The sequence below is a fragment of the Panicum virgatum genome, chromosome 4N (genome assembly GCF_016808335.1).
Source record: "Panicum virgatum strain AP13 chromosome 4N, P.virgatum_v5, whole genome shotgun sequence".
Lineage (NCBI taxonomy): Eukaryota > Viridiplantae > Streptophyta > Magnoliopsida > Poales > Poaceae > Panicum > Panicum virgatum.
In genome coordinates, this window is record NC_053148.1 from 21,484,385 (window position 1) to 21,503,115 (window position 18,731).

General features: G+C 44.7%; 1 protein-coding gene across 1 annotated transcript; it reads right to left on the reverse strand.

The window, feature by feature from the left end:
- Positions 1-9,838: 9,838 nt before the first annotated feature.
- On the reverse strand, positions 9,839-15,165 carry LOC120670268 (H/ACA ribonucleoprotein complex subunit 2-like protein). Its single transcript, XM_039950357.1, has 4 exons — positions 14,913-15,165; positions 14,759-14,828; positions 12,120-12,225; positions 9,839-10,245 (listed from the first exon to the last, which is right to left on the reverse strand). The coding sequence occupies exons 1-4, from the start codon at positions 15,025-15,027 to the stop codon at positions 10,084-10,086; spliced, it is 453 nt and encodes a 150-aa protein (XP_039806291.1). The 5' UTR covers positions 15,028-15,165; the 3' UTR covers positions 9,839-10,083.
- Between the last annotated feature and the right edge of the window lie 3,566 nt (positions 15,166-18,731).

Below are 18,731 nucleotides of genomic sequence, written 5' to 3' on the forward strand. Positions count from 1 at the left end.
ATGGGAGCTGATAAAAACTTTCGCCGAAGCAAAAGTACGGCCTATCTCCCAATTGCACACCCAACCCCTAGAGTTCTAGGTGAAGTGTGGAATAGCTATGGAAGAGATAAACCAACACAAATAGACCCTAGGAACGAGCGAGAGAAAACATGGAAGCGAACGAGAAAATTTGCAAACCTCACAGCCAAGGACCGGTCAGACCGGTGCAGCACCCCGGTCAGACCGGTCGGACTGGTCAGACCGGTGGTCGACACCGGTCAGACCAGTTGCTCCCAGAGAGCCTGTGAAAAAGGCTACAAATGTTAAATCTTGAGCAAACGAAGTCCAAATCCAACGAAACTTAGAGGATACCTTCACAACTGTCTCGTGAACATATCCCTAAGAGATCTCTCCCAAAAGATTAAAGGAACTTGAGAATTCGAGGGAAGATCAAAGTGGATTGTGGTTTACTCAAGAACGTGAAAAACTCCAATTCGTGAGAACTCGCGATTCTAGGGGGTTTGGCACTAGGCTAGATGGATTAGAATCGTCACAATGAGTTCAGCAAAAACGAATCCAAGGGCTTGTCTCCTTCAAACACAAAACACACCAAAAGAGGAGAATTCGAGCCAAAAAACGCAAGGGAGGAACGGGAGGACGAAAACTCAGCACACAAGGGTGAATCTTAAACCGATTTCATTCATGAATCTCAGAGGAATTAACCTATACAAGGCTAGAGCCTACCACCCTATCATCCACCCTCTTGATTAGAGAGATTAGCTATAACCTAATCCTCCTTTGCGTTGGAGACCTTGGCCCTAACCTAGAGTAGGAGGAAGGGGAAGGAGAAAATAGAAAAGGACTCAAGAGACTCGACTCCCACGGGCAGGTGAGAGGAGACTTAAATACCCCAGCCGCGCCCAGACCGGTCAGACCGGTCCTAGGGACCGGTCAGACCGGTCGGAGCTGCAGAACCCTGTACACTATCTCATCTGACGGCTGAGGTTCTTTCTTCGAAACGAAGTCTTCTCCGCGATGCCGCCATGTCGAAGATCCGATCCGCGGTTTTGGAGGGTCCGCGAAACCCGGGTAGGTGGCCGGTTTTGAGAAAACCGCCAAAACTCCACGCGCGGAAAGATTCCCGCCTCCACGCCGTGGCCCTAGACGCCGTTCCCGCCTCGGCCTTCTGACGGCCCGTCACCTCCTCGCCCGCAGCGAGGCCCTAGACGCCATCGATGCCCGTTCCTCTGCCAGTCCCGAGACCGACGCCCGTGCCTCCACGACTTGGCGTCTTCAACCGCCGTCCGCCAGCTTGGTTTTGTGGCGCAAACCAAGAAACCCGCCATCCGTCGCTGCTTGCGCCCTCGATCCAGGAGTGGGCGCCACAGCTGCCGCCCGGCCTGAGCTCCTCCACGGCAATTCTCCGTCGACACTCGACGCCCGTGTACCTGCAACCAAAGACCAAGCATACGATCATACCGCACGGTTGACAATTCACTCATCACAGCCAGGAGTGAGTACTGCTCATTTCTCAAGAAGCAAGCGCGCGCGTGCGTGCATGGTATCTCTGTTTGCTTGCTAGTTCTCCCGCTTTTTCCTCGCCTCTGTCTCCACTCTCCAGTATCCACTTCCATTCCGACCATTCCCTTCAAGGCTTCAACTGATGCTACTGCTTTCTCTTGCTGCCCAAACAAAAATAAAAATACTTTACACAAACTTTGCGCCAAGCACAGAATAATTGCGTCCACATGCCGAGCACTTGAGTCCTATGCTCATCGAGCATCGTCCTAGCCATCTCAACCAACGTCCGATTCTTCCTTCTACAACTCCATTCTGCTGTGGAGTGTAGGGGGAAGAGTACTGGTGTTCAAGACCTTAATCACTGCAAAAGGTGTCAAAACGAGCATTTTTGAATTCTGTGCCATTGTCACTGCGAATCGCTCTCATGGTCTGGGGTAGCTCATTTTTCAACCTCAAGATCAAGTTTCGAACAAACTCGAAAGCCTCATCCTTGGTTCTCATGAAAAAGACCCAAGAATAGCGAGAAAAGTCATCCACGATCACAAGAATGTACCACTTCCCACCAACAGACATCACCCGAGAAGGACCAACAGTGTCCATATGTAGTAACTCTCCACGGTGAGTGGTCATCACTTGATTAACAAGCGGATGGGAGGTGGCAACCATCTTCCCGTGGTGACACGGATGGCAAACAAGATCCTTCTCAAACTTCAATTTGGGCAATCCTCGAATTAGGCCAAGTGAGCTAAGTCTCGACAACAAGCCAAAGCTCAAATGTCCAAATCTCCTATGCCACTTCCACAAGTTAGAAGAAGGACCAGCCACCAAGCAACAAGGAGGACCAAGAGAAGTTCCAGAGAAGTCAACCAAGAAAATCCAATCGCGAGGTAAAATCCGGCAAACCAAATCTGCCCTGGAATCTAAAACACGAGAACAACCCTCCTTGAAGCGAACTTCAAACCCCTCATCAAGAAGTTGTGAAACAGAGAGCAAATTGAACCCAAGGTTCGAAACCAAAGCAACTTCTCTCGGGGTAAAGCGATCAGAAACACAAACAGCGCCAATTCCACGTACTCTTCCTTTTCCATTGTCCCCGAACACAATGTACTCCTTTGAGCGCATCGGGGTGAGGCTGGAGAACCATTTGTCATTCCCGGTCATATGGCGCGAACAACCGGAGTCCATGATCCATCTGTTCTCCAAGCCTCCAACCTGCACATCAGTAGTGAGACAAAGGGTGAGCAAATGTCTCAACACTGGGGTTAGCAAAGTGTAAAGCAAAATAGTGTCGAGCCACTTCCTCTACAGAAGGGTTAGCAAAATCAGGCAAAACATATCCCCCATCCCATCTACCGCGAGGCTGATGACCACCACCGCGAGGAAAGCGTGGTGCATTGTAACCTCCTCCAAAGTCTCGGTCCCGTGGTCCATAGCCGTACTGAGGACAACCAGGAGCACGACCAGCAAAGCGACCACTCGCTGGAGCACGGTAAGCACCACCGTCTCCCTGTCCTCCACCTACACGGCGCGCCCTAATATCTTGCCTATCACCACGCCAAGGAGGACCATGCACCCGAGCAGAGTACATGTCCGAGTTACGTCTCTCCTGCTCACGCCTCACAGCTTGCTTCCTCCTGAAGCAAAACTCCTCCAGATGTCCGTCTCTGTCACAGTACTCGCAGTGGTACCTCACCTCTCTCTTAGGCCTTGCCTTTGGACGGGGAGGAGCAGCCCCTTCTTCTGGGCAACCTGGGCTGCGGCAGCAGGGAGCGTATCGAGGGGATTCCTCAGCTCATTGGGCTTTGGAACCCAAACCTGCTTCTATGGAGGTGCTTTTGATGGTTCTTTAAGCACACCATCCACGGGGTCAACAAGCGAAGGCTGCGTGCTTGTACTAGCAGTGTTTAGAGCACTCGGAACTCCAGCAGTGTTGCCGATCTTACCATACAACATGTCAAAGTCTGACTTCGTGTAGGTGTAACGGACCCCAAATCTGTCACCACACTTAAACTGCTTGATCATCATGCCCAACTGCGGCTCACTAGCAGGAACCCAACTAAGAATTGCTCTAAGATATGTGTTCTCATTCTCCAAGTTGGTTTTCTCTACCGCAAGATCATCCAAATCAGAAATCAGACCAGGGCAAACAAGACAATCATTAGGTGGGCTAGACTCCTCGACCTTAGTCTTCCCCAAAGACTTAACCAAAGCGTTCTTCTCATGTAGCTCCGACCTAAGCGTGGGACAAAGCTTACAAGCACCAAGCAGAACAGGCCTAGACCTAAGCTCCTCTAGCTCACATACAACAGCAGCAAACTTAGACTGCAAAGAAGCTAGATCAGACTTAAAGATGGAGCACTCATCACATTCAAGTACATCACTAACAATAGGAGCGTCATTGGCCAATTCAAGCTCATGCTTGGCCTTGGCTAGCTCGTGAGACACATCAGCAAGCGAAGTCTTGGCAACATCCAAGTTCGCTACGTTCTCATCATGCTTGGCACGGAGAGCAACAAGATCATTCATGTGAGATATGCAGCCAGTGCACTCTTCCTCACCAGATTTCTCTCTAGCACAAGCCAGCTCAGCCCTAAGCTTCTTACGCTCTCTAGCTGCTTCCTTAAGCAGCCTTTTCTGATTGTCGAGAGCGGCGTACAACTCCCTAACCTCAGTATCAAGCAGGTCGATAGTGCAGTTTACCTCTGAATCACTCTCGGATCCAGGAGAAGAGTCGTCGTGCGTTGGTGTAGCATGCCCACCTGGAGACGCACGAGCACCATTGGCCTCGCCCGCCATGGTGCAGAAACTCTTGCGCCGACCGGCCGCCAAGCAAAGGCCGATGAAGCCGGTGGCTTCCGTGTCCCACTTCTTCTTCTTGTCATCGTCGTCGGAGGTAGGTGAAGAAGAGCGGTCGGTGTCGGAGCTCTTGTCGAGGTCGCTGAGCTGCGCCAAGAAAGCCTTCTCCCGCTCCTTGGCCTTGTACTGGAGGCGTTTCTTGAGCGACTCCTTGTCGAAGCGCCCTCCATTGTCCCGGTCACGACTGCGGTGCTTGTGGCACCGACGCTCCTTGTTGGAGCCTCCCTCGTCGCGGTGGCGGTGGCGGTAGTAGTCGAAGTTGTTGTTCTGGCCACCGCCGGACTTCTTGGGGCAGTCGGCGACGAAGTGGTTCGGATCGCCGCAGTGGTAGCACCCGGGGTTCTTCCTCCTCTGCCTGTTGTGGTAGACACGCTGGAACTTGTTGATGAGGAGGCACAAGTCGTCGTCGCCCAGCGTCTCTAACTGCTCATCTGTAACAGAAGGCAAAGAGGCAAGAGAAAAACCAAGAGCAGAGTTAGCGTTAGAGCTCGATCCACCTGAGTCAGTCATAAGAGCGATGCTCTTGGAAGGAGGGGCACCATTGAGCTTGGCTCGTGTTTGGTTATCCACATCAGTGGCCTTGAGCTTGCTAAAGAGCTCGTTCACGGTCAGAGTCTCATAGCCTGCAGACTCGATGATCATGTTCACCTTGAGATCCCACACAGAGCGGTCAAGTGCGTAGAGCAACTTGAGAGCCTTCTCATGCTCTATGTAGTCAAGGGCATCATCAGATCTGTTCGCACTGACTTTATTCACAATCGATTGAAACCGACTGAACATATCGCCAATGCTCTCACCCGGCCCCTGTGTGAGGTTCTCATATTCACGCTGGTGAGTCTCGAAAAGCCTAGCCTTAACCTGAGGTGTGCCCTCGTGGTAGTTCTCAAGGCACGTCCAAACCTTGTGGGTTTCCTGAAAACCCTGGACGCGTGAGAACTCTGCACAAGAAATGCCAGCGAACAAGGCATTGACAGCCTTGGCGTTAGCCTCGTGCTCGGTCACTTGCAGAGGAGTGGTTCGAACGGCAAGCACCTCGTAAGCCTGATTCTTGATTATATCCCAAACCTCGGCTCCTAAGCTCTGCAAGAAAGCCCGCATGCGAACCTTCCAGTAGGCATAGTCCTCGCCAGTAAATACAGGGATCTTACCAAGACACGCCATGGTCGCGAAATGGTTTTTGAACCGGTTAGGGTAATAAAAACCTTAACCAAGCTCTGATAACAATTGAGGGACCAAAAAGGCGACCAGAGGGGCGGGGGTGAATGGGAGCTGATAAAAACTTTCGCCGAAGCAAAAGTACGGCCTATCTCCCAATTGCGCACCCAACCCCTAGAGTTCTAGGTGAAGTGTGGAATAGCTATGGAAGAGATAAACCAACACAAATAGACCCTAGGAACGAGCGAGAGAAAACATGAAAGCGAACGAGAAAATTTGCAAACCTCACAGCCAAGGACCGGTCAGACCGGTGCAGCACCCCGGTCAGACCGGTCGGACTGGTCAGACCGGTGGTCGACATCGGTGAGACCAGTTGCTCCCAGAGAGCCTGTGAAAAAGGCTTCAAATGTTAAATCTTGAGCAAACGAAGTCCAAATCCAACGAAACTTAGAGGATACCTTCACAACTGTCTCGTGAACATATCCCTAAGAGATCTCTCCTAAAAGATTAAAGGAACTTGAGAATTCGAGGGAAGATCAAAGTGGATTGTGGTTTACTCAAGAACGTGAAAAACTCCAATTCGTGAGAACTCGCGATTCTAGGGGGTTTGGAACTAGGCTAGATGGATTAGAATCGTCACAATGAGTTCAGCAAAAACGAATCCAAGGGCTTGTCTCCTTCAAACACAAAACACACCAAAAGAGGAGAATTCGAGCCAAAAAACGCAAGGGAGGAACGGGAGGACGAAAACTCAGCACACAAGGGTGAATCTTAAACCGATTTCATTCATGAATCTCAGAGGAATTAACCTATACAAGGCTAGAGCCTACCACCCTATCATCCACCCTCTTGATTAGAGAGATTAGCTATAACCTAATCCTCCTTTGCGTTGGAGACCTTGGCCCTAACCTAGAGTAGGAGGAAGGGGAAGGAGAAAATAGAAAAGGACTCAAGAGACTCGACTCCCACGGGCAGGTGAGAGGAGACTTAAATACCCCAGCCGCGCCCAGACCGGTCAGACCGGTCCTAGGGACCGGTCAGACCGGTCGGAGCTGCAGAACCCTGTACACTATCTCATCTGACGGCTGAGGTTCTTTCTTCGAAACGAAGTCTTCTCCGCGATGCCGCCATGTCGAAGATCCGATCCGCGGTTTTGGAGGGTCCGCGAAACCCGGGTAGGTGGCCGGTTTTGAGAAAACCGCCAAAACTCCACGCGCGGAAAGATTCCCGCCTCCACGCCGTGGCCCTAGACGCCGTTCCCGCCTCGGCCTTCTGACGGCCCGTCACCTCCTCGCCCGCAGCGAGGCCCTAGACGCCATCGATGCCCGTTCCTCCGCCAGTCCCGAGACCGACGCCCGTGCCTCCACGACTTGGCGTCTTCAACCGCCGTCCGCCAGCTTGGTTTTGTGGCGCAAACCAAGAAACCCGCCATCCGTCGCTGCTTGCGCCCTCGATCCAGGAGTGGGCGCCACAGCTGCCGCCCGGCCTGAGCTCCTCCACGGCAATTCTCCGTCGACACTCGACGCCCGTGTACCTGCAACCAAAGACCAAGCATACGATCATACCGCACGGTTGACAATTCACTCATCACAGCCAGGAGTGAGTACTGCTCATTTCTCAAGAAGCAAGCGCGCGCGTGCGTGCATGGTATCTCTGTTTGCTTGCTAGTTCTCCCGCTTTTTCCTCGCCTCTGTCTCCACTCTCCAGTATCCACTTCCATTCCGACCATTCCCTTCAAGGCTTCAACTGATGCTACTGCTTTCTCTTGCTGCTCAAACAAAAAATAAAAATACTTTACACAAACTTCGCGCCAAGCACAGAATAATTGCGTCCACATGCCGAGCACTTGAGTTCATGCCTTTGCTTTTTCTGATTCTCTGTGGCATCTTTTTTTCGGGTAAATAAATTCAAAGTTCACTACGCAAGCAGCTTGCAGCTTGCGGCTTGCCTAATTTGATTCTCCATAAATGGTCAAGGTCAATTCTTCACTGATAAGGGGGGAAAAAGAAAAAGAATATTCTGCTACCATTACCAAAATGCCGTGTAGGCAGCTGTCTTGAGCTGCTTTTTCTCTTTCCTTTTTCCATTGCCACCAAGAGCTGGATGGGAAACTAACCGTTGCTGCGGAGCATATGAATATATATGTGCTTCGATGTGTAATTCCGGAAGTGGTACTTTACCTAATAACAGAATCGTGACACCTGTTTTGTTTATGGACATCTTTGCATTGCTAATCTTTTTCTTAACATGTCATTTAGCTTCACAATTACGGTATAAGAATGTTCCTTGGACCATTTTCAACGGGAGTTTCATTCTTATTATTCTTATTAAATAGAGTGTCATGTCAGCGTTTTTGGTGATGTGGTGAAGAATTATTGAAGAGAGGTAAAATGAGTTTTTATCACTATATATGGAACCATGTATACAATATGTTTTCAAGATACAATGTGTTTTGCATGTAGTCTTGAAAATAACAAACAATGAAATTGTGCACTGTGTGAAGCTATTTCAACCATCCATTAAATGTCATCTTGCTTATGTGGCTTTCTTGAAAATATAAACATGAAATGCCCATTGAGAATGGCCTAACATTCTCGATAAAAAGTTTGCAGGGATGTGTCAAGTGGCATCCAAGTTTTTTGATATGAAGTGCATCGTATTTATTAGTTTAGGAGCCAGACAAACAAAAGAAAGTTGGCAGATTGTGACCAACGCCAGGTATTGACAAATTGGTTCGGGACCACTTGCTACAATTAAAGTGCCAATGATTGAGCATATGAATTCCATCCTTTCCAGCACCAAAGGAACTCCCAGTAAGATCCCAAATATCTTTATCCCAACAAATGCTTGTCATGTTTTTTAAATGAGTACAATGAATTCAGTTTTTTTTTTTGTCTAATCTGATATTTTATTGAATAGAGTTGATAAGATGGACCGAGAACACCGGGTATACAATGCCTAGCACAAGCCTCTTGTTTTACTAACTGTCACGTCTATCTTCGTTTGGTTCAGGGTTACAGTTTGCAATAGTTTGAGCAGCTTTGCCCAACATTTATTTGATTTACCTTGAAACAGTTCGAGGGACCTTTCTTTTTTCCTTTCTTAAGTTGGCCTTGGATTTCCATGCCGCTGGCGTCAGTCTCTTTCTTCTTTATCCGAGTTTCGAGTTTCGACAGATGTTTTGTGTTACACATACAGAACGTATTAATATCATCTCATTGTGCATGCTAATGGTTGGAAAGTGTTGTGACCATGAGGACGTACATTGGGTGTGTTTGGATCCAAGGCTAGAGCTATTTTTAGTCTAAAATAGTCTAAAATTTCCAAACATGAGGACTAGTTCTTGGCTATTTATAAATAGTGTACTTTAAAAGACTATCACACCTAAAGGGTGATTATTTGGACTATTTTAAGTGAGACCCACCATAACAAGAAAGGTGATAAGGCTCCAATGATGGAAAATGTGCTTTAAAGGTTAAATAACTCTTGGATCCAAACATGTCAAGAGCTATTTCATTGGAAGGCTATTTGCTTGAGTTAATTAGCTTTAGCCCAAATAATTCTAGCCTTTGGAATCCAAACACGGCCATTGTAGGCCAAAAAGGGGCAGAAACCGCATAGCAAAAGAAAGCATCCCGCGGTAGTAAACGTCTAGCCGTTCCTAACGAGAGAACACGGTGAATAGCATGTGCCTAAGCTACAAAAGGCGAGGGCCGAGGGGGACCGCGCGCCACCGTCCTCCAGCGTTTGCCGCAGGGATTTTACCCAGTCCGGACCAGACCAGACCATGCCCTGACGCAATCGCCTCGCCACCCTGACAGATGGTCACAATCCAAGCCAAGCCGGCCGAGCTCTCGTACGTGTTCGCTAGCGGACTAGCCCCCCTCCTCCCCACTATCAATCACCAGAGCCCCCAGCTCTGGCCTGACCTGGAGTCCTGGACCATCCATCACCGGAGCCCTGCCGCCGTCGCCTTGCGCCACCCCCGGACAAGGCCGGCAGGCAGGCCGCGCGGCCAGGACGCCAAGAAAGGATAGACCGCGCCCCGGGACGGGCGCCGTCTAGTCCCGATCATCACACACGCTGCCAGTTGCCCACTTCTTCCTCCTCCTGGGCTGCACCTGCAATGCACACACACCACCGTCCTCTCAGGCTGAGGCCTGCGCAGAAGCAGGTGCAGCTACACTGGCCGCTCAACAGTGGATGATCCACGATCCGTGTGGTCGGGGCACAGACACACAGCACGTCTGTTTTGTCCTGATGAAGAGGATGCACAGGACCGCAAAAAGGCTGCAGACATGCAGTGGAATATCACACCAAAAAAACAGAACAAAGGTAAACAGATGCGGCTAAATTTTCATAAAAAAAAGATTCTGCTAGTAGCTAAGAACTGGCATTATCCCACAAGTTCATTGAGAGAGAAAAAAGGCGCATATCTAACCGGTTCGTAAAGGAAGGCGATTGATTTTCTCATAGGTCACACTGGCACTCTACAGAGTTTCAGACAGGGCACCAAATGACCAAAGGATGCCGGTTCGGCGCCTCTGTTGGCCCCGTGAGTTTGCTTATAGATTAAAACATCGCTGACGTGACCTCGGTGACTTCAGACGTGACCTGGTCGTAGTCCATCTTGAGCTTCTCCTTGACCTCGCCCTCGAGCTCCCCCTTGGCTGGCTTGGTCATCACCAGCACGCAACAGGTCGGCCTCTTGGTGGTGCCAGCGGTTGCGAGATCCTGTGGGGAACAGGGGAAACAAAAGGCATCAGTAGGATCTCATGATTGTAATGTGGACTATCTCGATCAGGGTTTTTGGCTGATCAGGACTGCAGCATGAAAATTTGACATTGTATTGTTGATTGCTATACTGTTTAGTTTTCCTCTCTTCTTTTCAGTGATACCTAGTCCTAGAAATACAGCATATATGCTATAGCTTCTAGTAATAAAAGCTACACTGCAGGGCAGGTGGTCATTTTGCAGCAAAGGTTGTTATCTGGACCAATGTTTTCAAATCGTATTATCAAACCTAGTCGTAAGACCATCGATAAGATGATTAGTCGCGATTAGTCGTCGATCAGCTCTATTAGTCGAGCCTAGTCGGTCCCAGTCGTAGTCTAGTCGCCCTATAAATTCTAGGATCGATACTATATATCGGACCCATATACAATATAGTATGTTGTTTAAAGCAAATATCAAGATAATATTGATGGTCAGATAGTGAGATGGTCACTAACTTTGTAAGTTGTGAGTTTTAATTTGTGAATTAGACTAAAAAAGCACTAGACTAGAGCCAAAACAACAGCAAGATATATAGAAGAGATACACTGTCCGTCAGAAAAACATTGCTGCAGAATCCAAACTCCAAAGTATCCAAACATAAGAAATTCTGGCAAGTTGTTGCTTGCAGGGGTGGCCCGTGGCTTGAAGTGCAGTAGCCAGAAGCCTAGAGCTGGAAGTAACGCTGACACTTGTATACCTAAACTTAATGGGCCACCAAATTACTAGCCCAAAAATTACCCAGACTCAAAGTTTCTGCACACCAAAACTAGTCGTCCACACACTAGTCGGACGACTAATCGTGGTTAGTCAATGATCAGTCGAACGACTAGAGTTCTAGTCGAGGTAATTGAGTCGGTGGCCCTTATCAGTAGCGGCGGACCGATAAGGGTGATTAGTCGCGACTAATCACGATTAGTCGGACGACTTGAAAACAATGATCTGGACTTTGGGTATCAGTGAAAACATGTATTCAAAGAAAGTACAAGCTAATTGAAAATGTTTTATAAGACATTGGGTACTTAATTTCCAAGTAGTTTCCCTTCAAACAGTTCCAATCAGTCAAAAATCTGATATATACAAAATAATACTTAGTACCAGCATGGATAAATTATAGGTACAGAAAAGGTTGAACAATAAAGAATTGCTCCTAATAAAAAAAAGAGGTGATCATCAGGAGAGGGGAAATTGATGTTAGGGCAAGGAGCAAGGATGTTTTTCCACTTAAGTAGTTGATTTCAACAAAAGGTTTCCACTCATTGTTAGCACATTAGGTATCAATCAAATGGTAAATCCAACTATTCATGAAAATCAAAATAAGTCCAATGAAATCATTATATTTTATTGATGCCACTAGTTAACTCATGATCCCATAAACTATGATCAGCACTAATGGGGAAAAATCTTCAGTGGAAATTAAGGACAGGTATCAGAGAGGTGGACAAGGCCATCTGAGTTATGCATCCTCTTAATTAGCTGCAGACGCAACCAAATTAATCATTTTGAGTGGACAACTAGGTGCATGCTCTTTCATTCCTACATTTTGACAGAACAAGCTTCTCTTTTTCATTCAGTTTTGATGCCTAGAACTATAAGGGAAGAAAATCAGTGAATGTGGAGAACATAAGTCCTTTCCAAACTAAGTCTTAGTTGTGATTCATGTAACATATGAACTAAAATATACATCCTGTCTACTTGGTTTAAGGATATCTGTACAAAACTGTGATTCCCATGTCGTAGTCAGAGTGCATCATAACAACCTATACCTTTTCACGCTCATGCTGAAAACAAAGACAAGGATTTAAAGTGAGCGTTGCAGGTTCAGTGCAGCATACCTCTTTTGATGGAACATATATGTAAGGAATATTGGCTTCTTCACAGAGTATCGGAACATGAGTTATTACATCGATGGGAGAAATGTTGCCAGCAATCACACACAATCTACAAAGACAAAAGCAAAACATAGGGAAGTTAATGAAAAGATTGGGAAAAAAACAGGCAGCACAAATTATCCAGACTAGAAATTTGAAAATGAGCAAACAACAATGCATCAATGCAAATCAGTAATTTACTTATAAATGCATTTATTAAGGCAGATGGCAACTACTTCCTTTAGGAGAAGTCAACAGAACATCATGAAGATTAGTATCGGAAGGTAATGGGACAAGTCCTGGTGAACCTAATATTAGCTAGGTAAACAGCTACCACACCAATTGGCCTAACTACTCAGTGAACTCCCAACTAGGAGAAACAGTTTCCCAGATTAACTATATGGTATAATTGAAGGAAATGCCTAGGATACTAACAAACTAATATTTTTAGTAAATGACAGAGGAGGTTGTTGGTTTGCATAAGAGGATAATTGCAAATTCAACAACATATCTTAAGATAGAAATAATTTTTTTCTGTCAGAAAACTGGTGCACTTGGTTAATTTGATAGAGAAATCATATATACCTACCGAAGTAGAGTTAGGCTAAGTCAATGCGCTGATTGCTATCAATTTCCCTTCCTTTTTTTTAAAAATAAAATCGGCTAAAATGCATAAAAGTATCATAGTCATGTCAAGATCCAGTAGGCTAAGTAAATGTGCCACTTGCTATCAATTTCACCTTCCCCCCCCTATAAGTCGACTAGGATGTATACAGCTAGAGTTACAGACTTACAGTGCAAAGAGTATCCTAGTAATGATCGGATCTGATGCTGTAGAATATGGGTTGTGCCGGCACTCCGGAAAAAAAAACAGGTCTACTAGGCCATGACAATGAATGGGTGCCTCTACCTGCCACACAATCAGTTTGATTGTACCATATTATCACTACTAAGAGGGTGAACCTGACCAGTCAAGTACCTATTACCAAATTTCAAAATCCCGTTGCGCACTTGGGCTAATTTGAAACTAAGAAGCATATAGACCAGTGACTGGGTGGGTTCACATTGTTCTTAGCACTAAGCAGTTTCCAGCCCAAACTAATGGGGACAGTTAACACTATTTTCAACTGGTGGAAACTAATACTACTCCAGATTGCAGAGTACAAATCAGAATTGAGTAAGAGCCAGGGGCCATTAATATTGGCCCAAATATGTCAGCAAGGTGCATCCATAGTCCTAGTCAAAGTATGTATTGTGTTGTACTCCACCTAATATTTTTCATAAATACGTTGACAACAAAGACTGATTTGGATGGCATCTGTCAATTGATTCTCATCCGTGTCAATGCATCTTCGAACTACCGGATTCTCTTAACAGTAGAATGGGTCGCTAGACTGACAAACACACATGTTAACTAGTGTCAGCTTATTTGGTCAGGAGTCTGCAAAAAGAGAGACTGATTGGGCCTGGTGCAACGTAACATCGCAGCATGAGGTGCTGTCTATTGATTCTCTTCTTGGCTTCCTCTCTAGCAAAAAAGAAAAAAAAAGAAACACCTCATTGCCTCTTCATCCTCTCTAACCTACCATGGTCTGGGTCAAAAAAAGGTGAAAAAAAAAAACAATCCATCTGCCACCTTATCCAACAGAGAAAAGCACTGCTGCCCAAATCACCATCGAAGTCCACTCCAACAGCCACAGCCATCAACACCTCAATACGCAGCTTTCATAAGATAATGTTTCCTCAATTTCAACATGAAAGTTCAAATAGTCAATTGAGAAATCTAGCCCTGGGCGTTCGGGTAATTCGGGTATCTAGAAATACTACCCGAAATTGACCCAAAAAAAAGGAATACCCAAAATTTTGGGTTCGGGTTTACCCGAAATACCCGATCAGCTGTCAAATCTTTTCTCTCCCATTAAGCAAAAAGTAAAAAAGGGATCAACTACAAAAATAAGATCAACATATCACTATTATTGCACAAATCAAACAAACAAGCAATCAACAAATTAATCTCTTATGGGGTTGTTGGGGTCAAGTGAGTGGATTAGGCCATGATCAATTAAGTTTTCAATAAAGTTCGGGTAATTCGGGTACCGGGAGTCAAAACCCAAATTACCCGAATTAAATTCGGCTTTCTTAACTTCCTACCCGAGATAGTGATCCAGCATATCGGGTTCAGGTAATTCTGGATCGGTTCGTGTAATTCGGGTTCAGGGTTCGGGTTCGGGAAATTGTGCCCACCATGAGAGAAATCCATAACCTTCATCCCCTCCTCAGTAGAATGATCCAATTCTGGTGGAAATTTCTGTTTGACAGTTTAAATTCTAGTTGAAAGGTTTTCAAAAATCCTACTTAATTAATGTGTCCCAGCTAGAAGCTGCTAAATCACACTAGAAAGTCCAATTTATTTCAGAATCTCTGCTGACAAAGTTCTCACTGCTCAAGTCCCAACAAGGAGTCACAACGGATGATTATCCTTGAACCTAAAAAGATGAAATAAATGCGAATGTTGAATGGTAGTTCCCATTTTTCACTATTACTTACCATAAACAGATGAATAAACAATGCATGAACAGAGTAAAGCGGTATAAATTACGAACCCCTTGTTCCCCCGGCGAATACTCTTGACAACCTCCTTGACTCCTCGCTTCAAGCATTTGGCCTCAGATGCTGCAAAAAAAATTAATACAACCGCATCTAAACATGAGAAATTGTCTTAAACCAACGGCGAAGAGGTAAAGGAACCATACAGACCTCGGCGGACTAGCTTGAGGGTCCGCTTGCCGAGCTTCTTGCCCGCAAGCGGCTTCGCGATGGGGGCCAGGGCCGCCGGAGCCCTCTTATTCTCTGCCTCCATGTCGCTCCCCATCGCAGGACTGCGACTGCGATCCCCTCCTCGCCGCCGCCGCCGCCGAGCTGGGAGTTCGCGCGCTTTGGTTGGAACGGCGGCTAGGGTTTTGGACAGGGTTTTGAGGTCCGGGTTTATGCGTCGCTGTCTGCCGCTGGTTTGTAGGGTCGAAGGTCGATACCTGGGGCCACTTGTCATAGAGCCGTTGTTGCAATTCTCTAAAGAGAGGGTGTGCGTAGATAAAAGATACTTTACCAAATCTAACAAATTTTACAAATCACTATTTCATTCGTACGGATTTCTCTAATCCTGATGCTAATGGACAGAAAAAATTACTCCTATACTGCAGGCCCACTAAATTTGAAAGACCCGGAGCAAGGGACGTGTTTATGCACTCCCTGCGTCTCAAATTATTAATTATTTTGATTTTTCTAAATACATTGATTTTACTATTCATCTAGACATCGTATATGTCTAGATGTATAAAAAAACTATGCGCCTAGAAAAAGTCAAAATGACTAATAATTGGGAAGAGAGGGAGTATCACAAGTTTTCACACATAGCATCGTTTTTAAGAGGAGAGAGATTATGTGCATGCAAAGTAGGACAATGATGATGAGCTCACTCAAATGCATGCAAACAAAAAAACTATGCATGTAAACTGAGCATCCAAATGAGCTTTCGATTTCACTATTGTCTTTCTTATAACAAAATCTTCAAAATAAGACCACACTTGTCTATATTTGCATGGTATTATAAAAATATTTTTTAATAATAAATAATTAATTTATGCTACTAGAAAAATATTTTGACAATATGAACTACAAATAAAATATTAAACATCAAGAACATTTGAATTGTGTAGGATAGCTAATGGAAATGAATATCACGAACAAGTGAGTCGATATTGCAGAATAATTCAGTCCACAAAAGCGAATAAATAATTTAGCTTTACGAACAAATTATTTAGACGCAGATAAATAATTTTACATGAAGAATAAATGCATGTGCGTCGCAGACAAATTATTTTTGTTAGCATACATACATACATATATATGTACTAAACTTAGCATAGAAAAAAAATAAATCATTTCATACACCAACTTATGAGTCAATAATATATCAAAAAATTATTATGTGATATCCATTTTTTTCCGATTTTCATCATATTCTTCTATTGTTCTTAGCATTTTACCTGTGTTACTTTTACATGAATGATGGATTTGCCACCAGGAGTACAAACTGTTTTTGTTCCCAAGTTGAGTGCGAAGTATGAATTAAATTATTATCATGTGGAAGTTTAGGACATTAAATGTATCACCGTCAAGTTGTAGTTTTTTTCGTCAAAGTTGTAGTTTTCTGGTCATATGTCGACACTTAATACTGTTTCAAGTGGGCTAGCGGTGTCAAAACAAAATATTTAAAATGCTATTGCAAGATCCTATTTCAAAATACGAGCATGATGGTTTCGCTCGGTTAAAGTGCACTCAGGCTACCTAATTTAAACTTTACTTTGATATTGTGTTTAGACAAATTATGTAACAACTTTGCTATTTACTACGATTATTGGATAAGAAAATTGGTATTACTACGTGTGTTTTATTATACAAATACAAAACAATGTTCTTAATAAATTTTCTAAAATTACGTGCGGAACACTTTATTAGTATTACCAAATAATCACGTCTGAATTGAGCACGTAATAGAAAGGTTGGGGAGACGAGATCCTAAATCCTAATCACGTCTGATTGAGCAATCAATAAATCATCTGTTACCAAATCACGCAAACACACAAAATAGAAAGGTCGGGAAGACAGCATCCTATTTGATCCCTCTCGCTCGGACCCTCGCATTACTCCTGCCCTTCTTTGTATCTATCCTCGCAAGTGGTGACCCTGAGCTCGCATGCCGCCAGCTGGTAGCTAGGACTCCACGGTCAGGATCGGAGAAGCTAGGTACGAGGGCGCTGCGCGGTCGTCCACCGTCGCACGGGACGCGCCGCGCTGAATTCGACGCCGAGAGTCACGTCGCGGGCGTCAACAGCTTCGTTCCGCACAATGATGGGTACGTAACTCTTCCTCCTTATTGCAAAATTCTACGTGAATTAAAGCTTGTTTCATCAAGTGCACAATGGTGGGTGCCTTAGTTTGGATCATGCATCCATAGGTAGAGGTGTTTAATTAATCTTTGATTGATGTTTGATCCTTATGGACGTTTTGGATCAAGTTGCACAATATTGCCGCAGCCTTTCCGACATCAAATAAAGTATTTAACCACTATTGATGCCAGTTTAGTTTAGAGAGAATCTAAAACCAGTTAATTGAATTTGTGTATCTCTAGACATCTAGCACCTAACGGCCCGGCCCAATGCTCTTAATCATAGTCTCTGGCAAACCTAAGCCCGAGTCTGTTTACCTTTTTCTTTTTTTTTAACGTACGAACACACTGTTGGTTCAATGCATGCACAGTAACTCACAACCCCACACACAAATCCAATTCGCGTCCTTCGTGATATCAAAGTAATTAATTGGTTACGCTGAAAATCAAGAAATTTCTTTATCCAATGCAACAGTCATTGTTCTGTATCTGTTTATTACGAACAGATTAGTGAGTGTAGCCGCTGTTATCCACAGCGACACCCGTGTAGTAGTTTCTTTTGCCGACCCGGACGTGTCATCTTACCAAGAAGCAACAATGCTTTGCTAATTGCTAGGATCAGCGAACATTTACTATACCCTGACTTCAATTCTGAAGAGGCCAGTAAATGCTACTATGGTACAAGGAGGTCACAGAGTAGGATCATCGTCCCAAATGTACAAGTGGAGACACATAACTAGGTTTTTCTACACCTTTATATATGGTATTAATTAAGGGGAACTTTATTCTTGAGAAGAATATAGTTACAAATACAATTAACTTAACAGATTAATTTTTGGAGGCAAATCGGACCATATATTTTTATTTTCCCATAGAAATGTTTGTATTTATTAATTTTTAGATGAGGGATGTCTTGAAAAATATGACATTTTTTTTAATAGAACACAATGTTTGTCAGTCCACTGTTTGTCATTTTGGGCCTCCAGGTAACTTGAAGTGGGCTTCCAGACTCGTTCGCCACTTTGTTTCCACTAGTAGGATGCGTGTTTTAAAAAAGGAATATATTATAGTTAATAAAGTTATTATTATATGAAATGCATGTTTTTAGACCGATAAACATATCCACAAGAATTGAACTTAGATACATATTTTCACCTCAAGATACATGTTTTTAGACTTTGACCATGTTCCATGGTACAACATAGAAATTTTGAATTTCCTCATCTCAAGCACGGCAAATTTAATGCCATCATGCTAACGAGAGTTCATGCGTATACAAATTCTAACTTCTGCCAAACAGTTAGTCTAAGAGTTATTGCACAAGGAAATGTTTGAATGGAATATCAATAATATATTAGTAAATCAACTGCAAATGTTGACGGGCATAGGTTTTCTCCAATCTTGCAAATTGTGATCAAAATGTGTTCAGAAGCTGCCAAACATCTAGGAAGTGGATTATTTGGGAAACTACATAATAGAAACAATGTTATTAGATGAATTTATAGAAAATTATTACTCAAGCATTTCCTACGAAATCAGAACTTTTGTGGCTACAACAACGTGGTTGTGGATGTTAGCTTCGACGAATAGTATTTGGCTCTCTTTTTCGCAGTCAGTCACCAAATGGA